This window comes from Callorhinus ursinus, unplaced genomic scaffold (assembly GCF_003265705.2).
Source record: "Callorhinus ursinus isolate GAN/ISIS: 27379988/994484 unplaced genomic scaffold, GSC_fseal_2.0 scaffold13, whole genome shotgun sequence".
Taxonomy (NCBI): Eukaryota; Metazoa; Chordata; class Mammalia; order Carnivora; family Otariidae; genus Callorhinus; species Callorhinus ursinus.
This window is the reverse complement of record NW_027397075.1, coordinates 23,972,588-23,985,733: the sequence shown is the minus strand read 5'-3', so window position 1 is coordinate 23,985,733 and position 13,146 is coordinate 23,972,588. Positions and strand designations below refer to the sequence as shown.

General features: G+C 41.8%; 1 protein-coding gene across 3 annotated transcripts in view; it reads right to left on the bottom strand.

Annotated features, from left to right (window-relative positions):
* OPN3 (opsin 3) overlaps positions 1-13,146 on the bottom strand; it is a 44,319-nt gene that overhangs the window by 21,010 nt on the left and 10,163 nt on the right. The window contains exon 2 of one of the 3 annotated variants that reach the window (XM_073899923.1): positions 8,899-8,951. The exons of the other annotated variants lie outside the window; for them this stretch is intronic. Within the exon in view, the coding sequence (XP_073756024.1) occupies positions 8,899-8,951 (53 nt within the window). The remainder of the gene's footprint in view (positions 1-8,898; positions 8,952-13,146) is intronic. 3 annotated transcript variants of the gene reach the window in all.

Here is a 13,146-nt window from a genome sequence, read left to right as displayed (position 1 = left end):
ATCTAGAAGATAGCCCGGTGGAAGGAATTATGAGGAATTGAGACTTTCTAAATTCTTATCCTAATTTAACTGCACTCATAAAATGGGTTTGGGTGCCATGAATAAAATGGGAAGCATACATTTCTTTGTTTTTACCACTCAATCAAAATGACCTCTTAAATACAGCAATCTCGATCTTACGATAATCCACTACAGTGTACCCAGAAAAGCTGCATCAGAGAATGCTCCTCTAGCAGGACCTTGCCTCTGGTTCACTTTAGGAATGTGTATATGTGCTCCGTCTCCCCTCTCCTCTTTCCTCTAGTTTGCATTTTCATTTCACCGAAGGATTTTCTTTTGAAATATTTCTAAATTCGTCTCTGTGTATCCCGCGTTCCATTATTCTCATTCAGGTTCACATCCCACAGTGGTTGTTCTGACCTACTCCTAACTGATTTTTTCCCTTTGTCCAGCCTCTATCCTCTCTTGCACCAAATACCAGTTTGAGACTGGATTCAGTTTACATGCCATCCCAGATCTCCCTGAGCCAGCTCACAAACCCCTACTACCCAACGTGGGCCATGACCTTCTGCCTTGCTCCCCAACAATGGTGGTTCTGATATAGTCACAAAGCTCAGCTGCTGTGGCTACAGCCCCCACAGGCCTATGTGCAGGACCAACCTGCACCATTGGCCTCACTGGACAGGGCACACATAGGCTCTGGCTTCCCCAGCTGCTGCTCTGACTCAGCTGACTCAAACCAGAGGCAAGGTGATGGTAGGCCCTCATGGAGCTGACTGGGACCAAATGAGTTAAGAGACAGGAAGGGGCCAGTGATTAAATTGTTTGCACCCCGGCCCCACCCATTCCATGGATTATTTCAAGATGTGCTAGGTTCATACAGCCTCTCTGAAGATGTCCTGAAGGATGGAGCGAACAGCTGTTTTGGGGGGAAGCTATGGCTGGCTCGGTGGTGCATCCTCTGATACTTGGCTTCCTTTCTTCCTCACCTCTTCCTGGACTCTCTCATTCTTGATTCCCTGGAAATACACTCCCCAGTACATCATTAATCCGTATGCTTTGCCTTAGGCATTATTTTGGGGAACTTGTGCTAATAATCTCACAACCTTTATAATCTCCTCTCTGGCATAATGACCTGCAAAGCTCCCTCTGCTTAATGCACTGGTATTCAAAGAACTCTGCATATTACTTCCACTCCCTAGCTCATCTTCTCTTTCGCCATTTCTAACTTCCTTAGTGCACAACACACTCTGCTCATGCACAGCTGAGACCATACCTTCATGGCTGCTCTTTACTACTTCCTGTATTTTGGTCACAATTCTACGTATTCAGGTCTTATCTTTCCAGTTAAATTGTAAACGCCTAAGAGATAGGGACCATGTCTTCTGTATCTTGACATCCTTTCTGGCTTCTGTAATAGTTAACGAGAGATTATTATATGTTTGTTGATGATAAAAGTTATGTATATGTGACCATATTTCTTCTCAAATCAAGAACAAAAACCCTGAAGTAAACACAGTCACACCCATAATTAAGCAAACACTAATGTGAAATGATGCTTGGAAATAGTCACAGTCAGATTTCAAAGAAAAGGAAAATGTTTCTAAAGGAAAATACAACATATACGTCAGAAGAACATAAAACAAGACCAGCTTCTTGCTCTTTTTTCTAAGGCATCCCTAGCTCAACTCAAAATACTATGTAACAGTCATCACATGATAACTTTTGATTATTAAAAATCCCCTATAAAATACTCATTTTTATGGATGACATAAAATATCATTTGATATTCCTGTTAGATTTGTCATCTCTTGTTCTCCAATGACAATAACGAATTATAACACCTATTTCGTATGATGTTTCATAATTTTCAAGGTACTGCCCCATGTGTGTTTATCATCAGTTCTTCACAGACCTGTGAGGCAGGAAAGGCTCATGTCCTCATTTGGTTGGGCTCTGAGAAATGGGGTTGGGATTTGGGATGAGCCAAATGTCATAAGATGAGTAAGATCTTGCTTGGAGTAGAACCCACATCTTCTCACTGCAAGTCCAGAGCTCTGTTCAGATTTTCCTCAGAAAGATTTGACTAAGTGTGTTGGTTGTGATCAACAGAGAAGCATGGAGTCTTGTTAATTCTATGGAAAAATTCAACAGATGAATGAATTATGGGACAACCATGTGACCCCTTGCCTGCAATGAAGATTCTGGTTTTCAAGTACTCTCTGGATTATTAACCTGGCACCGAGAGATGAAAATCTGAGATAGCCCAGAAGAGCAAATTAAAAATATGAAGAAATACAAGAGGTACAGAATTAAATCTTAATTTAGTCATTTATAATTTACAAAACCCTCAAAGGAGCTCAGAGCTTAGGTTTTAAAGCAGGTGTTAACACTCTGGTTCCATTTTAAGGTCATTTTCTATCACCATGTCGCTGACACAAGTGGAGAATGTTGAGATATAGCCAAGGACCAATGTCACTTTTCTCTTAAGAATGAATACAACACACTCAGCTTTGTGTGTGTGTGTGTGTGTGTGTGTGTAAGTAACTTATCAGCTAAAACCTGTGGTATGAGATTCCTTAGGACCATAAAAGGAGAATGGGTAAAAGAGATAACAAGCTTGCCTGAATGTGTTAGGGACCAACCTAATTGGTTGGTGTCCTGGGCAGTACAATGATGGGACGAAACTTTGGAGGTTTAAAAGGCACATTTGGGAGGTGGGCGGCGTGTAAAGTAAAACCCATCTCGGTGACTACTGCGGAACAGTTTGGGTGGGTAAGAAAAGATCATTTTCTTGAAAGTCTTAGTCATCCTGAGCCGAGAATGTCAAGTGGAAAAAGGCTAAAGAAAGATTGGAGGTGGGGGAGGGAAGCTTTACAAATAGGAAGCATTCTGCCTAAGGACAGGAGGCAAAGCTAGCAGGTGCTCCAGCTGATTTCCAGACCCATTCATATGCTACCGTTTCCAGCTTCCAACCCATGTTGTCAGCTTGGGCTTCATATGGAGTCTCCTTTGATGTTTAATTTAAGACCTTCTATATCTGAGCAGTGAGTCTGTCTCCCATGGTAGGAATAGTGACTTCAAATGCCAGCTCTTGAAATGGCTACAAACGAATCTCCTGGGGAAATTGTTGAAATGTGGATTCCAAGGCCTGGCCTTTGAAGATTCTGCTTTAGTAGGTCTGGGATGGAGCCCGAAAATCTGTTTAAGAGACTCCCAGATGATTCTGACTGACTTAGGAATGGCAGGTCTAGATTTAAATCAAATGGCCTTTAACATAACCTCTCTGCGGCTTTTTGCTCATTTCCCAGGTTTTCTTCCACAGAGTCAACGCCAGTGGAGGAACACAAGAAACCACTATTTCATTTCACAGAACGGCATCCCACAGGGACACCGGCCTCTGGTCACACACAAAGCTCCAGCTCTGAGGGAGGGGACTGGCCTATGTTGTGTCAGCGGCTCCAAGTTTCACCGTAGCTTACTCACCTCTAGCTTCACTCCTGTCTGCCCTTGTGTTTGCGGTATTGCCGCTTCCTGTGCTCCCGGAAGCTGTTACGATGCTCCCAGAAGCTGTCATGATGCTCCCGGAAGCTGTCATGATGCTCGCGGGAGCTGTCATGATGCTCCTGGAAGCTGCCATGATGCCGGGTTTCATAGAACCAGATGCAACCTGGTGTAGAACGGCTGACAGCGGTGTCATTTGACTGGCAGCTTTTATAAACCTGACTAATGGCCTTGTACATGTGAAGCTGGCCCTGGCCTCGCCAGTTACCAAGACTCCAGAACCCGTTAGAAGCGAGAACTCTGTTGGAAAGACATTGGCAGCAGTTTCTTCCCAGAAAGGGAAGCAGAGTGAGGACTAATGTTACTTCTTAGGCAATTTTCCCATATTAGGGAGAGCAGAGTGAAGCCTGGATGCACAAGAAATATAAGGCATATTCTAGGTAAATGAGATAAAATTATTTCAGGGTGAGTCACAGCTTAAAGGCCGACAGGTACCATACCAGGAGCATTGAAAACCTTCCTTAAGCATTGAAGTGGCTCTAACATGTGGGGCCCTGAGCTACTGCTGGGGAAGCAAAGTCATCAGATATGGTCCCTGATGTAAAGGGGGAAAGGCAGCATAGAAAGACAAACCAAAATACAAAACTGTGTATTTGAAATTCCAAATGAGACATTCAGACCTAAGTGCCATAGGAGCTCAGAGAGAGGAAAGAGCACCAAGAAACTGAGGGGCTTTATATAAAGGGGTGGGACTGAAAGATAATGAAAAAAAATCTGTTTACCCAGCATACACCACGTCCACCAATTCCAAATTTACTTATGTCCCCTAGAGTGGTGCTGTCCAGTAGAAGTATGTGGGCTGTATAGTATTTAAGTTTTTTAGCGGCCACACTTTAAAAAGTAAAGAGAAACATATAAAATTGACATAACATTTTATTTAATCCAACATATTTAAAGTATTCTGATTTGTAATCAACGTAAACTTATTCATGAAATATTTTGTATTTTTTTCATACTAAATCTTCAAAATCCAAGGCTTTTTTTTTTTTTTACACTTATACACCTCAATTTAGACCCTCTCCATTTCCCATGCTCAAGAGGCACAAGAGTAGAGGTTACTCTGTTGGACAGCACAGACCTAGAGAAACTCTTGCACGTTGAGTAGAAAGAGATGTATACTAGGATATACTTGGAGGCACTGTTTATTATAATACAGAGAAAAATGAGAAATAACCCAATGTCCATCAAAAGGGGAAAATGGGTAAATAAATCATGACCAAAAAAACTGAAACCTTGCTTGGTTTCATGTTACATTCATGTCTGCAGTGACCTCCAGGACAAAGGAGGTGGAATGGACTGGAGAGAGAAATACATAAATGAAAATTTTATCTGTAATTTTCCATTCTTTGAAGATAGATTAAGCTAAATATAAGAAGGTTCGTCTCTGTTCACTGAGGGTGGCAGATATGTGGGCACTTATTGTGTCACCCTTTGCTCTTTTCTGTATTTATAAAAAGTTTAAATAATTTACAAAAGGAATAAAATTTATTGAGGATATGGAGGTAGCAAGTAGTAGTAGGCATTCTGAAGACAGGCTCTTCAAACAAAGAGCAGAATGGGGTAGTCACAAATCAAGGGACGGTTGAGGGTGGCAGCTAGACCACAAACGGATGATCCAGGAGGGAGAGAGAAGACTCTGAATAAGAGCTCAGTAGCCCAATCTTTATATTTCCTGCACATCTATGTGACAGCCTGAGTTCAACTTCACCATGGGCAAGTGTTGACCAAACATTTTCACAGGGGGAAATGAGGGAGGAATGCTTTGGAAGCCACAGTGATACTCAGTGGGTCATCTTCTCGACTACCTGGCCCTGGGGTCTATGGGGTATGTAGAGAGCTTAGCTAAGCTACTCCATACTGTTGCTGTCTCAGCCTCAACTTTGTTTGGTCAAATGGCCTGCAGGGCATTTCACACTAGCCCCTCATGCAAGCACATGCCTTACAGAGTAGCCTGCAGTCAGAAGCAAACCTAAGCTCCTCATAGGACGTTTCCCAACAGCCCTTATGATCAAGTCTCCCGTGCCTCCCAGGGCCTCCCCCTTGTGCACCCTTCAGATAAGATCTCCATGTAGCATACCAAAACCTCACTCCTTTTGGTTGGATTGACGAATCTTGCCTTGGCCCGGGAACCCCAAAGCACTCCACCCATGGACCCTAATAAAGGCATGTGCCCTGGGGTCCTGCCTCTCTCTGCCCATACCTTGCCTTGACCTCCCCCTGGGACCCTTTGAGGGGTGCCATGTACCTCCTCCAGGACTGTGAGTAATAAACTGTCTCAGTTTCTCCTGTGGTCTAATGCTGAAACCTGACCCACCATCCAGCACCCTATACTCTAATTAACAAATGTTAACTTAACAACATTATAATAAAGTGTTAAGGGAAAAACAAAACAGCCTCTGCTTGGTGGTGGGAAATCAGGGTCCACAGGGGCTGCCAGGGTTAAAGGAAAGTAAGGAAGTAGCGAAAATGTTCAGAGAAGATGCTGAAGATACAAGGGAGTTTGCTGCTCATGAGGGGTGGCTGAGCACACATGGCAGGAGCTCAGGATTGGATCAGGTCAAGAAATACACTGAGCCATAAAGATGTGAGTTATCACAGACTGAAGAGGTTTTCCCTTTTGGCACCAACGGATAACCGCAGGGATGGGAGGTATGATGGGATTTGTTCTGATCATCTCTGGGAGCAAGAGGAGGTAAAGAGTGTCTCCAGAGTCTGAGTCCTGAATGATCTGCTTGCTGGTATGTTGATTTCTGAAACATGTGCTCTCTTAGATGTCATACTGCAGAACTTTAGATTGCTTTAGATTTTTGACTATTCTAACAATGCTGTGAGGAGAGATGGTATAACATCACCATCAAGGGCACTGGATTCAGGCTTTGTATCCTCCACTTCTTATGAAATCTTGAATAAATTAATCTCCTGGTGCTTTAACTCTCTTTAACTGAATATTGGGGTAATAGTATCTACCTCACAGAGCTGGGATAAAGTTTAAGAGTTACTATGCATGAAGCACATATAACAGTAACTAGCATGTGGTACACACTTAGTAAGCACTAGCCATGGACATTATAATCCATTTGCTATACATTTCCATACACATATGATTACCTCCTTAGGATAAATTCTTGGCAATATAATTGTTGGGTAAGAAGGTATACAAAATTTTAATGCTTTTAGTACAACTTGCCAAAATATGCACCAGAAGCTACATTAAGTCCCCTCTACTGTATCATCAGATACTTGCTTTATTCCCACTTATCTGTATCACAATGCATGACAACCCACCACCTACCTAGCAATCAACTACAGTTGCCCTCTGTATACTCACCAACCCAGAATGCAGGAGTGGTGCCTGGCAGTCTGTATTTTAAAGATATTCCCATTTGATTTATACTCTACAGTATAAAACCATTGTTCTAGAATTTTATCAACTGAGAAATCAATCACTATAACATTAGTTTACCCAACCTCTTTGCAATATCAACACTTTAGACCAGGAACTTTTTTTGAAACTCCCCTTGGCTTCTAGAACCCCTCTCCTACCTCTTCTCCTATTTCTATGTCACCTTTTTCCCCCTTTTAGGAAAAAGAAATTGGATTATTTCATTTAACTGGGAAGTCTCAAGTGGCACTGGATGCAGCCACATTGTCCAACAGAAATATAGCATGAGCCATGTAAACTAGGGGCCTGAAATAATTCATCTCCTCCCATCATTGGCTTGGTTGCTCCCAGCGTGGCCTAAGTCTTAGAAGGACTCTCTGGGAATCAAGGTACTAGCAACATCTGACTCACATCCTTGAGGCTTAACAAGCCCAGCAGGGGGCGGGGGGAAGGAATGTATATCCAGGAATCCTAGAAAAGGAACCTTCCCAGTCTGGGACTAATCCAGGGGCAGGAGTTACTACATCAAACCCAGTGGAGCGCCATGTTTGCATTCCCAACACGTCCCTATCTACCAGCCCCTTCTCAGCTGTCTTGGGATTTCTCTCGCTCTCTTGCAGCACTGACATCCAATCAATCACTGAGTCATGCTGATTTAATCTCCGCAGTCATTCTCAAGTCTGTCCTCCTCTGTCTTACCTGCTATGACCCCAGTTCAGACTCTCATCATCTCTTGCTCAGATCTTCCATTAGCCGTCTGGTCTCCTTTCTACATTTTTTGCCACCCTTGGATTCCTCCTCCATACATATCCAGATGCAGCCTATTTCCTTGGTTAATGACATGAAGTGCTATACCACTAGGACAAAGTCAAAACTCCCTAGCATACAAAAGCCTTTAAGACCTTCCAGAACCACCTCCTGATCACCTTGCATGGCCAGCCAAATCTGTTTGCTTTTCCTCAGAACTCGTTCCCAACTTTGGTTAAATGTATTCCACTCATTCAAGTACCAATGCTGAAAATTTAGTCATTTTCAGCTCCTTTTTCTCTCTACTTATCCATAACATACAGTCATTTTCCAGGTCCTACGTTTCTATGTCCACATTTTTCTCTGCCTGTTGCACTCTTACCACCCTGCCCTTCCCAGGCCATACCATATTTTTCCTCCTGCCCAGTCATCTGTAGGTCTCTGCACCTTCCCAGCTTCCCTCCACATTGCCAACGGGTATGCTTTTAAACATAAGCCTTAACTAGAAAAACTTCAACAGCTCCTCATTATTCACTTGTATTCACAAATCCCCTGGTATTCAAGACTATGATAATTAGTATGGTTCTACACAGCTGATAATTAGCATGGTTCAAGATGGCTGATACATGGGACCCTATCCCCTGTGCCCACCTCTCCACACCAGGTCATTGCTCTAGCCATGCAGACCACTTCAATGCCCGCATGCCTGTTTCCATGTTCTCTCTATATGGAATGTTCTCCATATTGACTTAAAGAAATCCTTCTCAACCTTCAGGGCCCCGGCTTTTTCCTTCATGAAGCCTTCCTAGATTTCCCTAGTTAGACAAAATACTCTGTGCCTCCACTGAAGTTTGTCTATACTTACATCACAAAAATGATCACAGCCTCATTAATGGAGTGGTTAACTGTGCACCAATGTCAGCCCCAGTGGAGTGGGAGTTCCACTACTTAACAATTCTATAACTTCAGGAAAATTATGAGCCCGATTTCTCATGTACACATGGAAATATTAATACCTGCCTCCCAGAGTTATCTTAAAAATGAGATAATATGTATAAAGCAATTAGAACTGTTCCTGGCACAACAGTAGTTACTTGTTCCTGGACTTGCTCTGAGCCCTCTCTGAAGACCCACCACATTTCAGTCACAGCATGTGCATTCTGGAGTCGGACTCCCTGGGACTGAGGCCCAGCTCTATCACTTACCAGCTGTGTGGTTTTGGTCAAGTTCTTTGTCTTCACAGTGTATGTTTTCCCATCTGCAAAACGGGGATAATAAGAGCACATACCCAATTGGGCCGTTATGAGGATTAAGTAAGATAAATATAGCACACCCATAGAACAGTGCTTGGCATAAAGGAAGTGCTCAGTATGTACTAATTACAGTTATTAAGTCTGCATTCCCAGAGTCTAACACAGCAACTGGAGGACAACGTTCAATAAACGTCACGTTGTATTGAACCCTATGTTTCTCTTTGCAGTGTAATTTAGGTGAGGTTCTTCTCTGTATTAAGAATACTGACCCATTCCATTACAATTTGGGTATTGTCTATAGATAATCCCTGTTTATTGTCAAGCTGCTACACTCTCTCATTGCTTGGTGAACTATCAGTGAATGAAAATGCAGGTAAAATTCAATTATGGGTGGTTTATTTAGTCTTGGATTGGATTCTTCGAAACTCACAGGATATTATTATATACCTGTAATTTGATTCATGTGTCTATAGTCTGTCAAGTGAAAAGCACTCCTTCAAAAAAAAAAGTATATTAAAATACATTTACATTGATTTTGAGATAGTTGTTTGCAACATATACAAAGATATCATCTAAAAAGGTAACAAGGAAGTATTACCAAAAAACACTAAAATAAATAAGATATCATTCTCTCATTTCTATAAATGTTTTGCAGAATTATTCTATTTCTGGATTAATGAATTTTTTTTTTAACCAACAAAATCTCTAATCTATCCTGACAATTGGGGGAGGATGAGATATATTCCCTAATTCTCTGAATTCTGTTTTGGAGTTTGAGTTATATTCCTTCAGAAGGAAGCAACTGTTGACTATTGAGGGAGGTGGACCGGGGCACTGGGGGATATGTGGTGGGGGCAGCAAGACAGCAGTTCCTACCAACAATGACCCTATTGAAGAAGCACCTACAGTCAGAAGATGTTGGGGAAAAAAGGTAAAAGAAAGGAAAACAAATTCATTATAAATACTCAAAGCTTGAATGAAGAGTTTTTCAACCTTGGCACCACTGACATTTGGGGCTGGATAATTCTTTCTTGGGGGAGGACGCTGTCTTGTAAATTGTAGGGTGTTTAGCAGCATCCCTGTCCTCTGTCCACTAGATGCTGGTAGCACCCCCTTGCTAGTTTTGTAGTTTCGACAACCAAAAATGTCTCCAGACATTGCCAAATGGGCAAAATCACCCTGGTTTGAGAATAACTGCCTTGATGGGAGAAAATTAGCAAAAGTATGAGGTGGAACATCTTATGGATTTTAAATGTTCCCTATTTTTCAGTATTTTTGTTGATTCACATAGACTTATCATAAAACTAATTATCTATGCTACTAACAAAAAGACCTGGGACCATGGTTCTGATACTATTTTCCCAGAGCTTGGCCCCAGTGGTCCTCTGTCTGGAATGGGGTGATGAAGGTAAAGGGGTGACTTGGAAAGAAGGGTGCAGCAAATCTGGGTTTGGCGGCCTGTGAAGTGCAAGATACTGTAGAGGGTGTAGAGTTAAAGCACACTCAGACTTTGTTTTAAAGGAAATTATAGTCTCATGACAAATGACTTCTAGTGCAGTTCTCATCTGTTGCATTTTCCTTTTAATAAACACCTAGTTGGTATTTGTCTCAACAACAGAGGCCATGATAAATAACAGTATGCAGTCATAAAGTGGGACTGTTAAAGGAAGAGACGGACATACAGTTCATTTCTCTGTAATACTTCACTGAAGTCATTTTAGGAAATTAATAGTTATATTAATTGCCTAAAGACAAGATTCCCTGGTCTTCCTCAGCAGGACATTCCCCCAAATTTCTTCTTTACAATGGGCAATAGCAATGCTGAAATTGGGATAAAAACTTTAAACTTACACGTAATGATGAAATTAACTTATATTGATGCAAAAAAATACTTCCCTATACTTCATTAGTAATATTTCTGTTATTTTGAAGTATGAGGGAGGAATAAATAAAAGAACAAATAAAAGTCTCTAACAGGGGCACCTGGGTGGCTCAGGCAGTTAAGCGTCTGCCTTTGGCTCAGGTCATGATCTCGGGGTCCTGGGATCGAGTCCCACCTCTGGCTCCCTGATCAGTGGGGAGCCTGCTTCTCCCTCTACCGCTGCCTCTCCCCACTGCTTGTGTTCTCTCTCTTCCTCTGTCAAATAAATAAAATCTTTAAAAAATTTTAAAAGTCTCAAACAGACATGGGTGCTCCAAGGACTTTAATCATGTGATAAGTAATAAAAAGAACTGGTATAAACCCCATGGAATGAATGTCCCCAAGGATTCTTATTTCTTTAAAACTAGAATGTGCCTAAAGATTAGGCACTGAACTACAAACAGGTATTTACCTTCCTGTTATACTTTGTCAACCCTGCACTTCTGAAGCCGCTCACTGTTTCCTCCGATGACAGACATGCCTTTATTCAGTCATCATTCATAGGGTGTTAGGGTTAAATACATATTTAGCAACAAGAAAATGCCAAAATCCTAGGACAACAGCAGGAGCTAATAGACACTGCATATCAAGAAATGAAGCTCTCAAAATAAATAAATACTGGGATAACGAAACCATCTGCTTTGATTTCGGGTATGACCTTAAGTCATCAACTTCCTTTGCCCTCTCCCAACCCATCGTCCCACTCTAATCACACAGATCTTAATTGATAGGAAGATTTTTTGCTACTTGTTGAAAAACAAATGTCCTCTAAAATTCTAGGAGCCACTTTTCAGGCAGTGATTTCTGTGTTACACACTCTTACATGCGACACACATCTGTGCCGACCCGGAGGCAGCCTGGCACAGTTATGCTGCAATTCTCATGAATGATCTTGACACTCACTAGGGACGTGTCCACTTCAGTCCCTCAATTCCTCCAGGTCTTATCTAGGAAACGGGTATAAATACCCGCCCTTTCTTACCTGACATAGTTGTTCTGAGGTTCATGAAAGAAAATGTAGTTGTCAAGAGAAAAGGCAGTGTTCCTACCAGGCTGCAGCAGGACTGCTCTCCTAATATGCATGTTAGAGTCCAATTCTTCCAGCTCAGGCAGCTTCTTTGTTCATGCCTTAGAGAGAGCTGGCCGTATTGTGTCCCCTGCTGTTGAAATGTGAATACATTAGGTTGTCAGTTAAAAGAATTAAGAACTACACTAGAAACAATGCCTCTTAATGACGAAGGTAGATACTGAAGTAAAAATTTAAAAATCTTCAGAGGAGGCAACTACCTCCATGCAGTGAGAGCATGACTACCACTTGTGCTGCCAAGAGGAAGGAAATACAACTCATCCTAATCAGAACTTCTTGGCCTTGGGGTTTTATGATCTGCTTCATCGTTTTGGTGTATTTACATTCCTGACTCCCTGAGCTCTCAGTGCCCTGGGTCCCTGGGACCCCATCTCTTGTACTTTCTTTTCATGTTTCCCCCCAAGCAACACAAAAAACTTCTGATTAATGTGAGAAACTTCTTAATTAGCTAAGTGGTAGCTAAAATAGACTCAACTGACCTTTTAACTCTTAAGCTACTTGTTCCCAACTGTAGTAAAATGTTTGGACTCCCTTTAAAGGAATGCTGTGCATCTCAAACCAGATATCCCGCTTCTTTTTCTTTGTGGGGGCGGGGGGAGCAGGGTGGTAGTAGTTATAGTGGGGAGTATGATGGATAGAAAACGTTTTATATTCTCATTAAGGTAAAAAGGTATATTCTCTAACAGAAAGATTCTCAGGTACAGAACTTACTCATTTTTCTATTTCAAATTCTTAGAATGTTAATTCATAACCCACAGTTGATGTTCAACTAATGTTTGTTATATTCAAATCACCTTGCTTTGGATCAGTCAGGCTGACAGGAAGAAAGGGTCTGCTAGCATCCTCAGTGCCCTGAGATCTGTCCTTAGGTGGTCTCCCTGAGAACACTCCTCAGACAGAGGCTTGGCCTTGTCTATGACTCCAAATCCTCCTTCATTTCCCTGGCCCCTAAAACCCCCAAATGAAGAGTGTATTCTTGGATTTGGGGCCACACTTTTTAATTAGTATGTAATGTCTTCATACAGATGTCCTAGGATGCTTTAATCTTATTTCTATTATTTCCACCTCTGTCTCTGGGGTTTCCATTTTTTAAAAAAGTGTTGTCACAATATACCTTATTTCTTAATTCTGAGCAGCTGAGGAAAGATACAAGATACAAAATCCATCTTAACCAAGAAGTCCTTTCCAACAA